This window comes from Pseudonaja textilis, chromosome 1 (assembly GCF_049901715.1).
Source record: "Pseudonaja textilis isolate UNSWEBS1 chromosome 1, rPseTex1.2, whole genome shotgun sequence".
In the NCBI taxonomy this organism is placed as follows: domain Eukaryota; kingdom Metazoa; phylum Chordata; class Lepidosauria; order Squamata; family Elapidae; genus Pseudonaja; species Pseudonaja textilis.
In genome coordinates this window covers 73,048,404-73,070,258 of record NC_141990.1, presented here as the reverse complement: position 1 = coordinate 73,070,258, position 21,855 = coordinate 73,048,404, and the positions used below count along the sequence as shown (strand labels likewise).

General features: G+C 39.9%; 1 protein-coding gene across 1 annotated transcript; it reads left to right on the top strand.

Moving 5' to 3' along the window:
* The first annotated feature begins 10,645 nt into the window (after positions 1 to 10,645).
* On the top strand, positions 10,646 to 18,223 carry LOC113439312 (sulfotransferase 6B1-like). The gene is made up of 7 exons (XM_026705130.2): positions 10,646 to 10,954; positions 11,964 to 12,109; positions 13,052 to 13,141; positions 14,217 to 14,343; positions 16,440 to 16,534; positions 17,244 to 17,397; positions 17,794 to 18,223. Exons 1-7 carry the CDS (start codon positions 10,759 to 10,761, stop codon positions 17,922 to 17,924), a joined length of 939 nt encoding a protein of 312 aa, XP_026560915.1. The 5' UTR covers positions 10,646 to 10,758; the 3' UTR covers positions 17,925 to 18,223.
* Positions 18,224 to 21,855: the final 3,632 nt, after the last annotated feature.

Here is a 21,855-nt window from a genome sequence, read left to right as displayed (position 1 = left end):
TGCAAGCGTCTCCAATTTGGCATAAGTGTTGCCCCAGGTATTTTTCAATCCCTCATGGAGCGGATTTTGCAGGGCCTCCCTGGTGTAGTACCCTACTTCGACGACATCTTAGTCTCGGCCAGGGACAGACCCCAACTCTTCCAGAGAGTTCGAGCAGTGTTAGAGAGGTTCAGACAGCATGGACTCAGGTTGAAAAAAGAAAAATGTGCCATTGCCACTAGACAGGTGGACTTTTTGGGTTATAAAATTGACGCCTCTGGCATCCACCCCCTGGAGTCCAAGGTTAAGGCAATCCACGAGGCACCCACTCCAACCTCCAAAACTGAACTGCAGGCTTTCTTGGGGCTATTGAACTTTTATGCATCCTTCTTGCCCCATAAGGCATCAGTAGCCGAACCCCTACACAGATTACTGGATAAAAAGTCACCGTGGCACTGGGGGCACAAAGAAGATCAGGCTTTCCACGCCGTCAAATCACTACTCACGTCAGAGGCGGTACTTATTCAATTCGACCCTAACCTTCCGTTAGTGCTGGCAGCAGACGCATCCCCTTTTGGAATTGGGGCGGTACTAAGTCACAGGCTCCCCAATGGCGCCGAGGCTCCCATCGCGCTTTTTCTCAAGGACGCTCTCTGCAATGGAGCGCAATTACAGCCAGATCGATAAGGAAGCCCCAGCAGCTGTTGCAGCCGTGAAAAAATTTCACGAATTTCTTTTTGGCCATTTTTTCGAGCTGGTCACGGACCACAAGCCCCTCCTGGGCCTGCTAGCCGGGGACAAACAGACCCCTCAAGTCCTTTCCCCTAGGATGACAAGGTGGACCCTCTTCCTAGCAGCCTACTCCTACAGACTTATACACCGCCCGGGTAAAACACTGTCCCACGCTGACGCTCTCAGTCGCTGCCCCTTGCCGGCTCCGGCTGAAGACCCTGCTCCTGTCCACGCGATTTTCGAGATCACCCAGTTGGACCTACCCATCACGGCCCTTGATATTGCGGCTAAAACCAAGGCAGATCAAACGCTCGCCCAGGTGCTCGACTGGGTGAGGAGGGGGTGGCCAGGGGGCAATGTTGAAAACAAATTCACACCCTTCAAGACTCGCATGCAGGAGTTGTCCAGTTTGCAGGGCTGTCTACTATGGGGCACTCGAGTGGTCATCCCGACCTCGCTGCGTACCCGAGTTCTGGAAGCGTTGCATGAGGGACACCTTGGCATCGTGAGAATGAAAGCATTAGCACGCAGCTACGTGTGGTGGCCGGGTCTCGACGAGGACGTTGTCAATTGGGTAAGTTCCTGCAGCATTTGCCAGGAATCCCGTCCTGCTCCCCCCATTGCCACCCCTACTAGATGGGAAAGCGCCAGCGCTCCTTGGTCCAGAATTCACATCGACCTGGCCGGCCCCTTGCATGGGAAGATGTTCCTAGTGGTCGTGGATGCCTATTCTAAATGGATTGACGTAGCACAGCTATCCACGACCACCACACTAGCAATCACCAACCTATTAACACGCCTGTTCGTAACGCACGGGCTACCCGACGCCATTGTCTCCGACAATGGCCCACAGTTCGCATCGACCGAGTTCAGCCGTTCGTGGCCAACCTGGGCATCCGCCACATTTTCACAGCCCCATTTCATCCTGCCAGTAACGGATTGGCTGAAAGGGCCGTCAGGACCACTAAAGAAGCCCTGGCTAGGTTCAGCAGGGATGACTGGCACCACAAACTCTCACGGTTCCTGATGAGCCAGCACTCAACTCCTTGCTCAGCCACCAATAAGTCCCCAGCCGAACTCCTGATGGGCAGGCGCCTGAGGACTGTATTGGACAGACTCCACCCACAATATTGCCCTGACTCTCCCCTCGCTTCCACATCGGGGGTTAGACATTTTATCTTACAGGAGCCAGCATTCGCGAGGAACTTCGCTGGAGACCCCCTGTGGATCCCGGGCGAGATCGTAGCCATCACCGGACCGCGGTCGTATCGGGTCAGACTAGAGGATGGCCGCGTCTGGAGAAGCCACATAGACCAACTGCGGAGGCGCCTCAGCACCCTCGCCAGCAGGGATCCAGAGTCACACGATGAAGGAGACCTCATCAGCAGCCCCACATCCACATCATGCCCGGCGACCAGTTCACACCAACAGCCGATCCCGAAAGCCCGAACACGGACAGCGGCACCCAGACGGCTGACCAACCCGATCCTGTCTACGGAGCGCATCCCCAGAGACCAACCCTACGAGCCCCGGGCATGCCCGAACCGAGGGGCATACTGATGACACCTTGCCGGCCCTGCCTTCCCAGGCAGACCCCGAACGGACAGACAGTGTTCCAGAGCTGCGCCATTCCGGGCGCCAACATAAACCTCCGGCCTACCTCAGAGACTATGCGTGTTCGCATCTGGGGGTAAGGGGTGTTATGTCCTAAGAACTCTAGGAGTTCTCACTCAGGTCCACTCACTTTGCGTGGGCGTTCTTCCCTTCACCCATTGGTTGGTTCTCCCCAGCAGCCAGCTATAAAAGCAGGCTGCGGGGTCCCACCAGTTGCTGATTGCTGCGAGCCAGTTCCAGGCGTGGCAAGCACGGTCAGCCCTTTATTGTTTCAATAAAGTATTCGTTGCATTCATGCTCTGGTTCAGCCTCTCTTTTCCCAAACTTAACAATGGCCTAGCCATTTTTTGGGGTCTCAACAAAAATTAAGACCCGGCCTTATTATATGAGAAACACGGTAAAAAGAAGGACAAGGGATGACACAATAGCAGTGTTCCAATATTTGAGGGGCTGCCACTAAGAAAAGGGGGTGTCAACCAGTGGCCGGATTAAAAAAAAAATTTATTACCGATTCTGTGGGCATGGCTTGATGGGTGTGGCATGCTGTGGCTTGGTGGGCATGGCTTGGTGGGCGTGGCAGGGGAAATGGGGGGTTTCCAAGAGATGAAATCAGGTTTCGAAGAGATGAAATCCATTTAAAAAGAAAAGAGCAAAGTCCATCTTCTGAAACAATTTCTTTTATTTAGGAAAGCATCAAATTGGCAAAGTCCGTGGTAATTCTGGATCTGACACAACCTGGAATTACCCCACAGTATCAAAAGTTAGAAACAACCCCCAAAAGTCATATTCTCCAATGGAAGTAATTCAATGTTGCTTGATGTCATAAATCTCCTCAAGGGGCCCTAGCAATGACAGCTCATTTCCCATGGGAAGAAAGATCACCTAGCCAAAACATCTCTCTTATCTCTACTCTTCCCCGCTTAGGAATGTGGCAAGCCTGGAAACCTTCCCCCATGACTATCAAAGAGAAAGTAAGAAAAAGAATATATACTAAGCCGAACTAAAATGGCTACACATATGTCAATTTCGGGTTTGAGAGAAGGTTGTTGCAAAATCCCATTCCCTCCTCACCCCACTAACCCGATTTCCAGCTCCATTCTCCTATGAAGGGCAACAAAAGAAGACCCAGCCGAACAGCTGGGACTCGGGAGGCAGAGAATAGATGGGTGGGGCCAGTCAGAGGTGGTTCTCCAAGCTTCCCAAAATTTCCACTACCAGTTCTCCAGAACTGGTCAGAACTTGCTGAATACCACCTCTGCGCTGGATGTCATTATTTAGTGTTATGTTAGTATCAGGCAAGTTCATCACATCAGTGATCACCACCCAGAATTGTTTCAAGATGAGATGACCTGCAAATAAATTTAAGCAATAGACAAAATAAATAAAATCTTCACTTAAATATTCAAACTGAGTCATTGTTAAAAATTTCAAGTCAAAGATTCTGAGCTTTGCTGTTTACAATAGTTTCTTTAGAATCTTGGGAAATGGTCTTGGAAAAACTCTTTAAAAATTACTGTTCTCCTAATTTGGTGATTTTATCTGTAGTTCTCCAAACTACTGAAAATTTCTGGTACCGGTTCTCTAGAACTGGTCAGAACCTGCTGAATACCACCTCTGGTGTCAACCTATTCTACAAAGCAACTGAAGGCAGGACAAAAGCAATGGATGGAAACTCATCAATTAGAACAATTAATCAGTGGAATGGTTTACCTTCAGAAATTATGGGTGGTTTTTTTTTTTAAAAAAATGGAAAACTATTTCTCTGAAATGGTATAGGGCAGTGGTGGCTAACCTTTTTGGGCTCGCATGCCAGCACCCAGAATGCAATATGTCCCCCCGCACCCCCTGCGCATGTGTGCGCAATCCCTCATGTCACCCTTCCCCCCACCCCCTTACCTGCACTGTACCTCACAACTGATTTTTCAGCTGGTTTGAGGCCTTTTTTCAGCCTCCCAGAGTCTTGGAAAAAAGCTCTGCAAGGCTTTTCAGGCCAAATAATATGCCCATTTTGTCACTTCCAATATTACAGGAAGTGACAAATGGACCTATTCACCCTGAAAAGCCTTGCAGAGGCTTTTTCCATGCCTCTGGGAGGCTGAAAAAGGCCTGAAACCAGCCGAAAAATCAGCCATGAGGTACGCACATGTGCAGTGAGATAAGTTTGCCTGAGGCTCGCGTGCCGGCACAAATGGCTCTGCGTGTCACTTGTGGCACATGTGCCATAGGTTCGCCATCATGGGTATAGGGTCTCCTGCTTGGGCCAGAAGATTTTGAAGGTCCCTTAAACTCTGATATTCTGCTAATGATGACATGTGGTGAGTTAGGATTGGGGTTTTCCTCAGTTCTGGTGCTGTTTGATTTTAACCTGCAATGACAGTATCCTTTTGTGCCAACTTTGTGGGTTAGTAATGATTTTCAGAATTGTTAAGAATCACTCCACCTATGCTTGCTAAATGTAACCCGGGGGCATCACAAGTCCACTGAATATTTAAACTCAGTTATTCATTTACAGAGGCATGAGAAAATTATTATTAGAAAATGGAAGGAAATTAATGTTTCACTATTATAGAGAAACAAGAAGATGATGTGAAAGATAGCAAAGAATGAGGAGAATGCTTATGCTTCAGGCAAAGGATAAGGTATACTAATTAAAGGGAGAGATAGCTGTTAAACACAACACCTTTGTGGCTAGACATGACCAGTTGTTTGGTGTTTTTTCCCTCTCCATTTAATCATGTCCAATTCTTGGATAAGTACCTGCAGTTTTCTTGACTAGGATTTCCAGAAATGGTTTGCCATGGTCTCCTAATTAAGGCTGAGAGAAAATGACTAGCCCAAACCTGATGCCTTAACAATTACACTAAACAGGCTCTTCACATGTTTGAACCTATTTATAAAAGAGTGTTTCACACTTGGAAAGGGGCCAATCACACCTAACGCTGTTGCTTACATGCCTAATAAACTCTGAATTATAGCCTCTGGTTGACCAGAACAAGAAATGAACCAAAGGGAAGACATTCCTCCAACAGAGAGAAAAGGGATTTTTGTTCTTTTTCTAACTGTTTACGACTTGCAGCATTTTTGAAGCTGGTCATGTCATGTTGTAGTTGAAGAAAAACGTAAGTTTGAGTAATTTTTCCCCAGGCTTGTACCATTGTTTTATTATTTATTATATACTTACCTATCTCACTCTTATGTGTTTTTAGGCAGCTTATAACAAAACAAATAAAATACACAAAATACGCAATGTAAGAAACAAAAATAAAAACTTGCAGCAGCCAAGGTATAATCTAATAAATCTTCCATACAACCATGGATATTTGCATTTCTGCTTAAAATAATAAACTATATGAATATCTTCAATACTGTAATTTTGGAAATGCCAATTACACATTTTCCAAACGTAGGAAAATACATTTAAAAATTGGTAAAATTCATTTTCTTTCTGTTTGGGTAGTATTGAAAAATGACTTTATCTGGTTCTTTAGGGTCTAAACACTGATGCGTTAATAAATTCTGTATTCTGTGTATATTCCCCAAAAGAATTACATATAGCACATACCTATCTTATATATGAATAACTAGATATAGTAGACGACTTTATATACCTTAGCCAACAGATCTCAGTGGAAGGTGATACAATAAAGGAAACTGAATGGTGTGTTAAATTGGTTGGCAGGTATTCAGCAAGCTAAGCATAGTTTTCATGAACAAAGAGCCTTTTGCTTGAAGAGAAAAGTTTTTGATCAGTGTGAGCTACCTGCTCTAACATAGGCTGGTGAAACATGGACACTAACCTTGCAATCAATACAAAAGCTACAAATGGCGCAAAGAGCCATGGAAAGATACAAGCTCGCCATTACAAGACAAGATAGAAAGACTTGTATATGGATTAGAGAACAAATGAAAGTGTATGATATCATCAAGAGAGTAAAAGATTTGAAATGGAAAAGGGCTGGTCACATAGCAAGAAGAACTGATGGCAGGTGGACCAAGGCAGCCATAGAATGGATCCCACTTGATAAAAAGCATCCACAAAAGACATAAGATGGATCAACGACATCAGCAAGTATTGTGGGACCAATTGGCAAAAGAAAGATCAGGACCATATTGGTTGGAAACATGCAGAAGCGGCTTTCACCCTTCGGTGGATAGGCAATGGCTAAAATGATGATGTTAGTATCAGGCAAGTACATCACATCAGTGATCTCACCAGCCAGAGTTGTTTCAAGATGACCAGCAAATAAATTTAATAAATAAAAGAAATAAATAAAATCTTCACCTAAGTATTCAAAATGAGACATTGTTAAAAAAATTCAGGTCAAATATTCTTAGCTTTGCTGCTTACAATACTTTATTTAAGATCTTGGGTAATGGTCTTGAAAAATACTTTAAAAAAAATACCGTTCTCCTAATTTGGTTATCTTATCCTTAATTCCAATTCATTTCCAAATTTCCAAATTTTATTTATGTATTAAATATCTACGCTGCTATCTCCCCTACAAGGTTATTCTGGGTGGCTACATTTCAACCTTCATATAGCAATGTTTTAAAAATGAAATGTTTTTAGGTTTCTGGCTGAGCTCTCCCACATTTGGGATTCTTTGAAAATTTTATCACTGGAAAAGGTGTGCTTGGTTCTCCTTCTTATTGGAAAAAAAATAAACTTATGTTGGAAGAAATAACCTTCTGGGTTCAGTTCCAAATGGGGAAAAATATACTGGAAACATGGAGGCTCCAAAGAAGAAAAAGGGCTGAGATGCTGAGAGACCCTTAGTTTTATACCCTCTGTTAGGTCCCAACTTAGTATTTCCTGTTCCTGTGTAAGAAATGTATCCCATTGGCTTTCAATCTCCCTGGGTCTTAGCTAACTTTGTAGGCTTTGTCTGGACCACATGACTTCACCTGAGCGCTGGCTGATGCAATCTTCCTAGGCCATGGTGGTGAGATGGGTAGAGGGCTTTGTTATGTAGAATACTCTGGCCAGGCCTTAATGGCCTGCCCATTAACACCTGTCTGTCAAGAGAAGCAAGATCTCTTTGGACAAAGGGTTTTTTTCATTGTCTTTGAACACTGAAACCTATTTCCATTGCTTCAGTACAAAGCGACTGTTGGAAATTAAAACCCACCCCTCTCTCTATTTTGGGATATACTGAAAAGGAAGAATATTTCCCCTAAAAGAGAAGTAGAAACTCAGAGAGGCAGAAACTCAGCCCCCCCCACACACACACACACTTTGTTAATGGGCCATTAAGGCCTGGGATGTCTGTTCTACATAACAAAGATCTGTCTCTTTCGGGCAGAGCCATTGAATTGCCCTTCATTGCACCACCCACCAAGTTTCAACCAAACTTAACACAGAGACAACCTACAAAGCTAGCTATGAGCTCTGACAGCAACCAATCAGAATACTCTTCCTGTGCCCCAGGAAGTTCAAAGCCCAGAGAGGACATAAAACCAAGGGTTTCTCAGCATCTGTCCCCTTTTCTTCGCCCAAGAGCTCCAAGCCATGTGATCCTGTCCACCATTAAACCATTTTTCCAAACAGCCACCATGTTTCCAATGTCTTTTTCCCCACTTGGAACTGAACCCAGAAGGACATTTCTTCCAACACAACAATAGTTTCCAGGACTGGTTTGCTATTCTCTCCTATCTAAGGCTGAGAGAAAATAACTAGTCCAAACCTGATACTTTAATCATTACACTAAACTGGTTCTTCAGGTGTTTGTTACCCATCTTAAAAAAACTGTTTCATGTTTGGAAAAGGACCCGCCACACCTAACGCTATTGCTTTATCTGCCTAATAAACTTTTGAACTCAGTGTGGCCTATTGGAAGAAATATCCTTCTGGGTTCAGTTCCAAGTGGGGAAAAAGACACTGGAAACATGGTGACTGCTTGGAAAGATGGTTTAATGGTGCAGAGGATTACATGCCTTGGGTGAAGAAAAAAGAAGAGGCAAGATGTGAGAGACCCTTAGTTATATACCCTCTGGTGGGTTCCACCTTAGTGTTTCCTGTTCCTGTGTAAGAAATGTATCCCATTGGCTGTCAGACCCCCAGGGGCGGGGGTCTTGGCTAACTTTGTAGACTTTGTCTGGACCACATGGCTTCACCTGAGTGTGCTGGCTGATGCAATCTTCCCAGGCCATGTGGTAGAGGGCTTTGTAATGTAGAATACTCTGGCCCAGGCCTTAATGAACAAAGATGGGGGTGAGCTTCTGCTTCTGAGCTGAGTTTCTGCTTCTGAGTTTCTACTTCTCTTTTTAGGGGAAATATCCTGCTGGAGAACTGGAGACATAGCATATCCTAAAATATTTCATTTTCCTAGGAGAGGGGTGGGTTTTAACTTCCAACAGACCCTGAACAAGAAATGAACCAAAAATGAAACAAATCTTCCATACAACCAAAAGGTGGGTTTTAACCGATGGCCAGGGCCTCACAACTGGGCACAAATCCAAGTTTCCAAGACTTTATGAATGGTGCCACAGCAAAAGAAAAAGAAAAAAAGCTTGTCCCTCTAGATCTACTGTGGCTCCATCAGCCAATGCTTTGTAGACAACAGTACCTGAAGCATACTCATTCTTCCAGATCAGGTAGGACAGGTAGGAACACAAACAAATACAATTCTTATGTATGTATGGTACCATCAGTGTGTGAAATTAGGCATTTTATAGAATGCCCAAGAAATATATAAAACACCAAAAAATTCAGATAGTTATTAACGATAGTAACTATGATTTATGATCCATGTCCTATTACTTACTGTTTATATGTACACTGTGGGCTATGCAGCTTATGAATTCCATTCCATCCCACTCTATTTCCTAGGCATTTTATGAAATACCAAATGGCAAATTGTATAAAGTGCTCACACTAAAATGCCATTCTAGTGTTCCCTATTGAAACAAGTCTTTATTTTTTTCAGTAAGAAACTCCTGTACTTTATTTTGCATTTCTTCTTTCATTTTCGTATAGGCCTTTTCAATAAAGGGTTAGGGTTAGGCTTAACCCTAGCCCTTTTCATGACTGTCTTTTCATACTTTGCCTAAATAGTTCTTGTCATTCTGCACAATGCCTAGGCATTATACACAATGCCAAAGGAGCATATATAGCATTTTAAAATAACACAGACATTTCATATTTTGCCCCAAAATGTCACACGTTCTATAGATTTCCTAGACTTTCTACACAAGGCCAGCTTTTCATACCTCATCTTATATAATTTATTCAATTTTAATATTTCTTCAAGCCTTTCAAAATCATTATAAACAACCAGTATTAACTTGCCAAACTTTTATTCAGCTTTGTCGCAAACGTAATGATAACAAAAATGGGTGGGTTATGGCAGTGGTGCTTGGACTAAGAAAATATAGGAAAAAATGAGGGTTAAAATCTGTAGCAGAATATAGATAGCCCTCAACTTATAACAGTTTGTTTAGTGACCCCTCAAAGTTACAATGGCATTGAAAAAAGTGAGTTGTAACTGTTTCTCATTCTTATGACCACTGTAGTATCCCCATTGTCACGTGATCAAAATTTGGATCCTTGACAACTGATTCATACTTATAATGTTTCCAGGGATCGCCTTTTATAATTTTTTGACAAGCAAAGTCAATTAGGGAAGCCAGATTCACTTAACAAACATGTTACTAACTTAACTGCAACAATTTCACTTAACAAATGTGACAAGAAAAGTAGTAAAATGGGGCAAAGCTCATTTAAGAAATGACTCACTCAGCAACAGAAATTTTGGGTTCAGCAACAGAGTTGTCAATGCCTGGAATGCACTACCTGACTCTGTTGTTACATCCTCTAACCCCCACTCCTTCAACCTCAAACTATCCACTATTGACCTCACCCCATTCCTAAGAGGTCTGTAAGGGGCGTGCATAAGTGCACCATACGTGCCTCCCGTCCCTGTCCTATTGTCCCCATTTATTCGTACCTATTTCCTGTATTCTTACTCATGTTTATACTTATACCGATTATCTTGTAAGCGATTGACAAGCAAAATAAAATAAATAAATAAATAAAAATTGGGACTATTAAGTCTGCATCCTAGCTTTCCAATGGCTAATTACTGCCACCTCATTTGGTCTGAGAAAGAGTTGCTCTAAGATTTCCATCATGCTGTCCAGCAAGTGTTTCATGAATACAGGAACTCTATCTCCATTTTCAGAGAAGGTTGCCTCATGTCAACTATCCCCTTAAGAATAAATCTTATGTTATCCCGTTCAATCCAAGGTGGGCACAAGTTCATTGGAAAATGTTTTACGGGAGGAAGGATTGAATGAACTTTGTTCATAGATTTATTCCATGATAGTTAATTAGTAACAAGACGTGTTCTTTGTCATGTGAGAGTTGATTTCTCTGTAAATGCATTAGCTTCACTTACGAAGCCAACTGAATCTCTAAGCTACCCATCTGTGATCATGACTCAACAACAGCTAAGTAAGGTTCTGGATGAAAGGTTTGAAGAAAATGAAAAGAAGGCACTTTCGGAAAGGACATTTATGTATGATGGGGTACTATATCCTACTATAGTTTGTTCCCCAGAAATCCTGAAAAGTATTCATACTTTTAGAGCTCGAAAAGATGATATCATACTAGTGTCATACCCCAAATCAGGTAAGCATTACAGTTTTGCAAGGAATGCTTTTGTCTCTGTACACATAGAATATAGAATCATAGGGTAGGAAGGAATCTTGGAGATCTTCTAGTCCAGCCCTCTTCTCAAGGCAGGAGAACTTATACTATCCTGGTCAAATGTATGCATGTTTGGTAGGTTCTTTAGAGTTTCTAAAAAGAATTTCTGTTAAATGAAAACTAGTAGATGTCAAAGCACTAGACATTTTATTGGGATGGGGTTCAATAATTTCTCTTTATGAAGTCCTCACTGATTACTACTATGTCTAAGGTGACCTTCTTGACCTTCTGTGTGTTTCCAGAAATACCGGGGTCATACAATGACATTGGAATTTCTGCTTAAAATAATCAACTATAGGAATACCTTCAATACTGTCATTCTGAAAATGTCAGTAAACTTATTAGACATGAACAAAAATTGTAAAATTATTTTTCCTATTGTATGTGTAATATTGAAAAATGATTATATCAGGTTCTGGGCAGGCAAAAAAACTGGTGTGTTGATAAATTCTGTATTCTGTGGACATAACCCAAAAGAATTACATATACAGTAGCAAATATCGAGTCAAACCGAATAGATTTAATTATTCAAGGTTGCAAGGACTTTGATTTTGAGACCATGAATATTTCATGCAATGTAGATTATAATACAGCTCTATCAGACAGTTTTATATGTTTCTGTATTTTTATTTTAAAAAGAAGACAGTTGATAGTTGCCATTTTTAGTAACAATGCTTAATGTCGAGTTACTTGTTTAATACTAAGTTCCTACTCAATAAGTCTATGTACCTAAAGTTAATGTGCATGCAACAAACCACAGAGTTGCACCCTCCTCTCATTCTTTTTGAAGTTGCATGTCCAGTCAATGTTATTCCTTCATGTTCTCAATCTGTGTTTATAGTTTTAATTCTGATATCACTGAAATGATCTACGGTCAGGAATGAATATGTCTTTTTCTATATTAACTGATAGCATTTCTGCATTTCTTCAGGTTCAAACTGGGTTCAGCAGATCTTAATGCAACTGGAAGTTGCCTCTGGAAAATATGAGGAAGACGAACAGAAACAAAGGCTGCAAAAACTGCTAGAATTATCACGAACTCTTTTTCTTGAATTTGGAGAACCAGAAAAATTTGAGGTTAGAAATTGGAGAAATAGTCAGTAGCTTCTATCAAGTGGCAGGAATGTCACATGAAAGATTTAAAAACTGACGTGGGACAGAGCAGCTCTGTTTTAACAAAGTAAAATTCATTCATTAGAAAAGGGGGGAAAAAGCTAGGTAGGTGCAGGAGAAAAATATGGATTTGTGTATGAGGCTGTGTGTTTGGTTTAATCTGCTCACTGCAAAAATGTGTTGTAGAATGTGTTGTAGTTTAACCGACCTTATTTAGTGTAATTTCCATTGGAATAGGGAATGAAATTTCATCTTTGATTTTTTATAATATGCTACTACGTATCAGTGATAAATATATATCATCACTTAAGAGAGCATATATACAGGCTGCATGAAGACAAACAAATAAAAAGTTAGGGCTTGAATTGAAGATTCAGAGATTTCAGCTTGTCCGTATTTTAAAATATTTTCTGTAGCTTTGTATTTTATCAGGAATTCTTAGTTCAATTCATGCCCACTTTCACAGAGAATTGTAGGGAAAAAAATCCAGTCAAATAATTTAAAGAATCTCACTAGAGAATACATTCCCTTGGGAACCGCAAGGATTCTGAGGGGATTGGACTTGTGCTGTTTTTTTCTAGAACACAGATGTCAAACTTGCAGTGTCACATTGCCGTCATGTGATGTTTCGTGGTATTTTTCCATTCACGAAGCTGGGGTGGGCGTGGCCTTCATGTGACGCATCCAGCCCGCAGGTTGCCAGTTTAACATCCCTGCTCTAGAACAATGACTCCAAACTCGGGCCCCTCTTGGAACCTTCTTCCAGTCCACCACAGCAGTTTATGATGACAAAGTTCAGTAGGATTCATTTTGTTGAGATGAGCTTTGATATCCCTTATTTATATTTGTGTATCACTTTCTTTGCATGAATGATGTTAACTTCCTTTGATTTAAACATTATTAAAGAGGATGGAAAAACTGCCTTCCAGAAGAATTATAAAAACACACCTCATGCCTCAAAAGTTGCCCAAGTCTGTTTTTGAACAAAAGGCAAAAGTAAGTACCTTAATTTTCTCGATTTCAATTTTATATATCATTAGTACATATATCATCTATCAATGAGATGTTGTCAAATAAATTTACACAGTAAAATAGAACAACATGCCCGACCTGAGCAGGCCTGGATTTTACCTATGAGCAACTGTACTTTATTCAGAATAAAAATTGAAAGCTTTCTTTTTCTGGTTTTCAAGCAAGCAAGTTAGGTGCATCATTGGAAAGTTGGAGACTTATTGCCACTGGATCAGTGGTGGGATTCAAAATTTGTTACTACTGGCTCTGTGGGTGTGCCTTGGTGGGTGTGGCATGGCTTGGTGGGCATGGTAGGGGAAGGATACTGTAAAATCTCCATTCCCTCCCCACTCTGGGGGAAGGTTACTGCAAAATCCCATTCCCTCCCCACCCCACTAACCTGCTTTCCAGCTCCATTCTCCTGTGCAGGGCAACAAAAGAAGACCCAGCTGAACAGCTGGGACTCAGAAGGCAGAGAATAGATGGGAGTGGGGCCAGTCAGAGATAGTTCTCCAAGCTACCCAAAATTTCCACTACCAGTTCTCCAGAACTGGTCAGAACTTGCTGAATACCACCTCTGCGCTGGATGTCATTATTTAGTGTTATGTTAGTATCAGGCAAGTTCATCACATCAGTGATCACCACCCAGAATTGTTTCAAGATGGGATGACCTGCAAATAAATTTAAGCAATAAACAAAATAAATAAAATCTTCACTTAAATATTCAAACTGAGTCATTGTTAAAAATTTCAAGTCAAAGATTCTGAGCTTTGCTGCTTACAATAGTTTATTTAGAATCTTGGAAAATGGTCTTGGAAAAACTCTTTAAAAATTACTGTTCTCCTAATCTGGTGATTTTATCTGTAATCCTCATTCAATTCATTTTCTTGTTTGTTTGTTTATTATTTTCTATTCCACCCATCTCCCCTACAGGATGACTCTAGGTAGCTACATTTAAACTTTCATACTGCAATTTTTTTTAAATGGAATGTTTTCTGGTTTCTGGCTCTGGTCTTCTAGATTTTATATTTACATGTCCATATATGATTTTGCCTTAAAGATGCTGGTTTTGTTGCGGAATCCGAAGGACACAGCTGTATCTTTCTTCCATTTTTCCAAAGGCATCAAATTGATTTCTGACCAGGAAACCTGGGATGAGTACTTTGAAGCTTTTATCACTGGAAAGGGTATGCTTGGTTCTCTTTCTTCATTGGAAACAAAATAAATTATGATTCAAATAAAGGGGGGAGAGCCCTTGGCCTTATACTTTTGATCTCCTGTACCCTCCATCTGTCTGTGGAGGAGAAGCAAGATCTCTTCCAACAAAGGGCTCTTTTGTTCTGTTTGTCTTTCGATACTGAAACTTATTTCCATTGCCTCAGGATAAAGCAATAGTTCCCTGTTTCATTTCATACTCCAGAGTTCATATAACAGACTTAAACCTGGATTAACTGCACATTAGCCTAATATTTGTTATGCCATGCTATGAACTCTTCCGTCTGGCTGTGGTTGACTACACTTGAAATGACATATTGTCATACATCATAAACAAATATTGGAATTAGGTACTCTGAATGAATGGAAAACCATTCACTTTTGGTAAACATGTCATTTTTGGTAAACAGTTGAGGCAATCTAATGAACAGTCATTATTAATAAACAGGGGCTTCAGTGACTAGGAAGCTGTCAAAAATGTCAAGAGAATGGATGTAACTATGCAATAAAATCCCGTGTCTTTTAAAAATGTGTTGTATGTATAAAAAAGAAAAAGGAAGGTTTTGACTGAGTGGTCATAAGTTTATGATTCTTCCTATAGATGCCCCCTGTTAGTCAAGCAACCCAACAATTTAATAATAATAATAATAATAATAATAATAATAATAATAATAATAATAATACTAATAATAATAATAATACCGCCTATATTTGAAAAGTCATGGGAAAATAAAGTGGAAAAAGTTGTCGAAAATGAGACGGTGAAGATCTTGTGGGACTTTTGAACACAGACTGATTGCCATTTGGAATACAACACAGGGGTGGGATACGAAAGGGTTAACTACCAGAGTCGTGCTCCTGTAAATTGTCATAAATCGTCATTAGCACGTCATCAGCACGCTGCCTGCCTGCAAGAAGCAGCCTTTGAAGCAGCCCTCTTTTCTTGTTTTTTTAACTGCAGCTGTGCCTCGTTCGGCAGCTGAAGTTGAAAAATCAGGAAATAAAGATCAGGTAAGAGCCTGGGTGGACAGATGGGCAAAAACATCAGCAGACATAGAACTGGTTCTATGTCTGCTGCTCTTTAGAGCTACCAGTTCTACAGAGGTGGACAGAACTGGTAGAAACCCACCCCTGACACAACACGCCACATATCATGGTTGTTGAGGGCCAAAGGATACAATTTATTGATATTGCTGTACCAGGCACCAGAGTCGAAGAAAAAGAACTGGGAAAAATCACAAAATATCACGACCTGGCCATCAAAACTACACGGTTATGGATGAAACATGTAACAGTGATACCCATTGTCATTTGGTACTATGTCCAATAATTTTACAAAACACATCAAGAAATTGCAGGTTCCTGCAATAACACCAGCGGAACTGCAAAAAAAACTGTGCTACTTGGAACAGCGTACATTTTAAGAAGATACTAGGTTGATACCTAGGATGCTGGCAGCAACCCATATCATCCATTAGCATCACTCACTGGTATTTGTGATACATTTTTAAATGTTCAGTTGACTAAGTTTCATGTTTAAGGAATAAAAGAAACAGTGATCAATAATGGTGACCAATACTTTACATCACATAGAGTATTCAATATTTGTTAATAATCAGAACAAAATCTTAAATAGAAAGGGTACAATAAAGAGATCACATTGGAATCAATATAAAACATTAATGGGAAGAATACAGACCACCCTGTCCTTGAATAGCTGGGTGGATATTAACATTTGAACCACTATAAAAGCCCATGTATTTGCCATACGCTAAATAAATAATAAATTGAAATAATGAATAGGTGTTGGCCAATTATATTTCTGTAATATTATTTAAAGCAGACTTTCCACATGTCTGATGTTAAAGCGGTAATTCTGAATTTCTCCTGGAAGAAATATTCAGAGAAGGGTTTTGTTCCATTATTCCAAACTTTGTCTTATAAGCTTCACACCATTGTTTGTTTGTTTACTTTGTGGGTTTGTGGGGCTAAACAGCAATATATATACTCATTTTCATTCACTCTGTTATGGATAAGTAATCAATATGTTCTGCTTAATTCCTCTCAGTGGCCTATGGATCTTATTTTGATTATATTGTTGAATGGAACAAGTATCTTGATGATAGCAATATATTTTTTATTACCTATGAGGAGATAAAAGAGGTAAGTGAGGGCTCCTTCGTGCCCTGTGAGCTTGCTTGTTTTCTTGCAGACATTTCATTACCCAAACTAGGTAACATTATCAGTGCTAGTAAGGAATGCTGTTTGTTGTCAGTTTATATTCTGGTGGCTTTCTGTCAGTGTTGGTGGGGTGGTCTTAGACATTTTTTGATTAGGCTGTTTGCTGTTGACTTCTTTGGCTGTTTCTTGATTGGGGTAATGCTTACTTGATTGTTGGTAAAAGAGGTAAGTTTTTATTAATAAAGATTTAAATTTAATTTAAGAATATAATTATTTTTGGCCAAGTACTATGTGGTAATGAACAACTGATTAGGAAATAAAAATAGGAAATATAACTCAAGGTTTCTGCTTGGTTGCTTTTTTCTAAGCAATTGGTAAATTTATCAGAAAAAAATTCTTTTTAAAATCAACCTCTGGATCAGTTGATCTACTCCTGCTAACACTTCAGTGAAATCAATCAACCTTTATTGTCAGAGTACAACATATGTACAATGAGATTGGCTGAAAGAATGGAAGAATGAAGACTGTGCTTTGTTTCACTTGTTTATTTTTTCTAATTCACACAAGTCCAACCTGCAATTATAGAAATTTTTGTGCGGTACCCAGATTTAGACTTGGAATAGAGATATTTGAAATGTTTCCAGGGAAGCCTTATTAATTTACATTACATATATATTTTTGGGTTATTCAGGATCCAGCCTCATCACTGAAAAAAATAGCCAAATTCTTTGATCTTTCTGTGACTGAAGAAAAGATTGAGAGCATTGTAAAGGAAACACATTTTGAAAGCATGAAAAATAATGCAGGAACCCTTGGAAAAGTGGGACAAATACTTTTCCGCAAAGGTAACATGTAAACATTTTAATAATTTTGCCAAAAAAGCTTAGCAATTCTGTGTAACCTAGGGGCTTCATGGTTTGCAAGGTTTCAGCTGAAATAGGCGAACCTTTTTGGAGAGATAAGGCAGGGGGGAGAGATTTATTCCAAATCTGAGAAATAGAACATTTCCTAAGCATGCATAATATATTTTTGTTAAAATTAACATTTCATGAATCGTATGAAGTGAACACCACTTCCTGAAAATGGAAGTCCCATGGAAGTGTCTTTATTGTGTGATAAAACCTTCTGTTGTTTTAAGAGGAGCTTTGAAGAATAGTTATTCTTTGGGTTAACTGAAAGACTTTCTCTCTCCTTACCCTCCACCAACTACTCTAATTGGGCTTTTTTTTCTTTTTCTTTAGGCATAGTCGGTGATTGGACATCTGTCTTCTCAGAAAGCCAGAATGAAAAAATGGACAGAAAATTTGAGGAGACTGTAGCAAAAACTAAGCTTGGAATGAAGTTGAAATATGAGGTGTACTGCAAAAACTGAAGAGATCATCAGTGCTACAAACATCTCGTGTTCTGATTCTCTGCATGAAGATAAACATACTTAAGTGGTTCAAGAAGAATTGGTAGTGCCTTCCTCAGTCTCCAGATATGGCAGATGTCATTTCCGATAACCTTAACACAGTTATTGGTTGTGTTATATGATGAGTCAAAGATAATAGCAGCTAAAGTCCAACAATCTGGTGGGGAAGTCCAACCATTCACTCTTTTCTCTTCTTTGGGATATTGACATTAAGTGGAAGAATTTTTCCAGAATTAATAAAAACCTAGACTTATCAGTAAGATGGACTCTCTTATTCTGTACATTTGTTGATAATTGTTAAAAGATTAAAATGACTAAGAGGCTTCTTTTATCCCCAAAATAGCATTCCTTCTAAATGTTAGTTTGCTTTAATACAGTAATTCACCCCCAAACTCAAAATCCAAGAGAGATAATTTATTGGTTCTAACTCGGGGGTTCTGAACTTGTGGGCTGCAGCCCACTTCCGTTCACACATGCGCATGCATGCATAAAGGTGCATGCTCTCCCCCATCCTCTGGGCCACCAACCCAGAAAGGTTGGGGAACTCTATTCTAACTTATACCAAATGTCCTCTTTTGTTTGATCACTAGCACAAACAAGCTGTACAGTCAGGGCTTTCCACAGAGGAGGCGAAGGTGAAAACAGTGTTGTCCTGTCCCAATGAAGAAATGTACTCTCTTATTCTGTACAAAATTTGTTGACCAATTGTTGAAAGACTAAAAAGTCTAAGAGGCTTTTATTATCCCCATAATAAAATTCCTTATACATTTTAGTTTGCTTTAATACAGTAGTTCATCCCAAAATTCAAAATCCCATCAGAGTTAGCTTCTTGGTTCAAAACTTTTATCAAATGTCCTTACTCTAGTGATCACTAACCAGAGGTGCTATTCAGTAGGTTCTGACCAACAGGTTCTGATCACTATCAGAGAACCAGTAGTAGAAATTTTGAGTAGTTCAGAGAACTGGCAAACCCCACCTCTTGACTGGAGATTTTACAGTATCCTTCCCCTGCCACACCCGCCAAGCCACATCCACAGAACCAGTAGTCAAAAAAATTGAATCTCCCACTGTCACTAATGCAAAGAAACTGTATGGTTAGGGCTGTCTGAAGAGGAGGCAAAGAGTATTGCACTGTCATGACAAAAATCCCATCTTTTATATTTGTGATATCATTAGCCATACAGATGAAAGAGATCCAAATTATGTTGCCTATTACAATGCTGCTTCCTTCATTTGGACAAAACTCTACATTTGCCCTGGCAAACTACAGATACCTTGTGTATAATGGCCCTGTAGGTGTTTATTTAAAAGGAAATAACTATGTGTTATTTGATTATTGTTATGTGAAAGCCAGATAAAATACCAATGTCTATCAGCAAACTTTCTCCACTTAACTAGTGATTTAATCAGCCAATTCCTTTGAGATCGACCTCATAGGGCTAACTTTCAGATAGAAGCGTGTAGGAATGCAGGCTTATAGTACAAACATATCCACAGATCAATGCCTCATGAAGTCCTTATTCCCCTCTGTTCTCCAGTGATGGGATCACACCTGGAGTATTGGACCTAGTTCTGATATGACACTTTCAGAAGTTTAATAGGTTAGAAGAATTTCAGATGACAGAGGGACTTGAGGACATGCCTTATGAAGGCAGGCTGAAGAATCCTTGAATATTTAGTTAGGACAAAAGAAATTGAAGTCATATGGTTTTCTTAAAGTCCCATTGTTGGCTTATGTATAATATTATTTTTTTGAGCTGTGTAAATGCTTCTTTAACATTCATTTTGCTCAGCGCCATTCTGCATAAAGCGATAAGCAAAGCAGACAGCAGATGTCACCCTTTTATAGTATATAGTTTGTGTAATTTCAGGAAGAATGAGAACTGAAGTAGGACACCGTTAGAATTTCTGAGATCAAGAAATAGCAATTAGGAGGAAGAGGTAATTGGGTGAAGTCTTTAAGTTTGTATTAGTTGACTCAGGTGAGTTGAAGAAGGTCCAATTTAAGGAAATGTATTGTTAATACAGGCTAATTTGCTAATCATTACTCATTAACCCTCATTGACAGTAAAATTTGTGTATTTAAAAATTTACTTCTGCAATGATTATTATAGGTATCCCTTCATAGGACTGATAGAGGTGAAAGAACTCATTATACATTTGAAAACCAGCTTTATTATTTCTATTTGCTATTTTCAATTTATGTTCAGGGGCCATCTGTGAATTAAATGATAGAAAAAAAAACATATCCATATCAGTTCCTCTAGAGATATTGGGAGTTCTAACTTCACCCACTGTGAAAACCCCTATGGGATTTATCATCTCAAAGAAATCGGCTAAATCACTAGTTTAGTTAGTTTGCTGGTGGACATTAGTACTTTACCTGGCTTTCACATAAGAACTTTAACAATTTAGAAAAGGTATAGAAAAATGTCCAGGCTTATGAGTACCCAGGCTACATGCAATTTATATACAACTCAGTTTTGCCACATGCAGGCCAAAGGATACATCAAACTCAGTTTATTCGAAGCATGCTCATACTACATTATTCATGGTATCTACTGTAGAAACTATCTTGCAAGCCAAATTACTGGTGGCCTTATGCCATCAACTATAACTTATGCAATGTATATCTATATATATATGAATATATACTGAATATATATTCAGTTGGTTTGAAAATAGTCTATACACATTAGCAGGTAGAAGTGTGCTGAAGTTATTTGCATTCTTTAAGGGAGCTGAAATAGAGAAAATCACCAGCCATCACCACTTTTCTTCTAGTGGTGTTGTGTGTTTGTGCATTTTTGTGTGTTTTAACAGACCTCCCACAGAAAGATTCTTTGTTTCAAAGCATGCCACCCACATTAGGGATTTTTGGCACATGCTGTGAATATATGAATATAATCAGGCAGCTGCTTTTAATTTTGGCATTCCCTACCACAAAGTCTCCAACACCATCTTTAGTCCTAAAACAGATTTCAGTCAAGCAACATTAAGGAGCCAGGAATTTGGCTGTACCACCTAAGCATGTGCTTGCCCGGATATACATAAAAAGCCATATGGGTAGAATGAGAGTCATTGGAAATTGTACCAATGGGGATTCCTACAGATCGTTCTGCTTCCTGTGCTCTGCCATACTGTCCTTCTCTTTCTAAAGCAAAAGTCTCCAACCTTGGCAACTTTAAACCTGGTGGACTTTATCTCTCATAATTCCCCAATTCTAGGAGTTGAAGTCCGCCAGGCTTAAAGTTGCCATGGTTGGAGTCTTCTCTTCTAAAGGACCAGACCAAGTGGTATTAAAGAGGGCAAAGGTGAAATCATTGCTGAGGGTCTAACTTAGCACTGGGAGATGTTCATCTGATTTTTTTAACTTAGAAAAAGAATGTTTTTATAAGGAGTTTTTCCCCTAAAAATTTCTCTTGCACTTTTTTTTCCTGCAAAGGAGTAGAAAAATTTGATGAAATAATTGTAAGTATGAGATTTTTCACTTTCTTATATGCGCAGACATCAGTAATTATGTAACCGTTACCATGGAATTGTTACCCTACAGTCATCTCACACTAAGAGGGTGAATAATCTTCCTGGTCTGCTGTATCTCATTTCAGCCCCAACACAGAACAGCTGGAGAGGGCCCTCCCCATAAACCTTTGGGAAACCAGAAAGGATGAAGTCAGGGAAAGTGATCAAGAAAGAGCAGCTTGTTCTGTCATTCTACAACTAATGTCAAAAGCACCACCTAAATAAAATCCAAAAGAAATTCTAAACCATGCTGCAGATGAGATAGAAAATTTAAATTTTCCTCCCTGGGGAGGATATCTTTGGGAAAATGGGAAGGCAGATTGTAATATGGTTTTCGACTTTAGAAATCAAACATTGGGTGGAGACACTT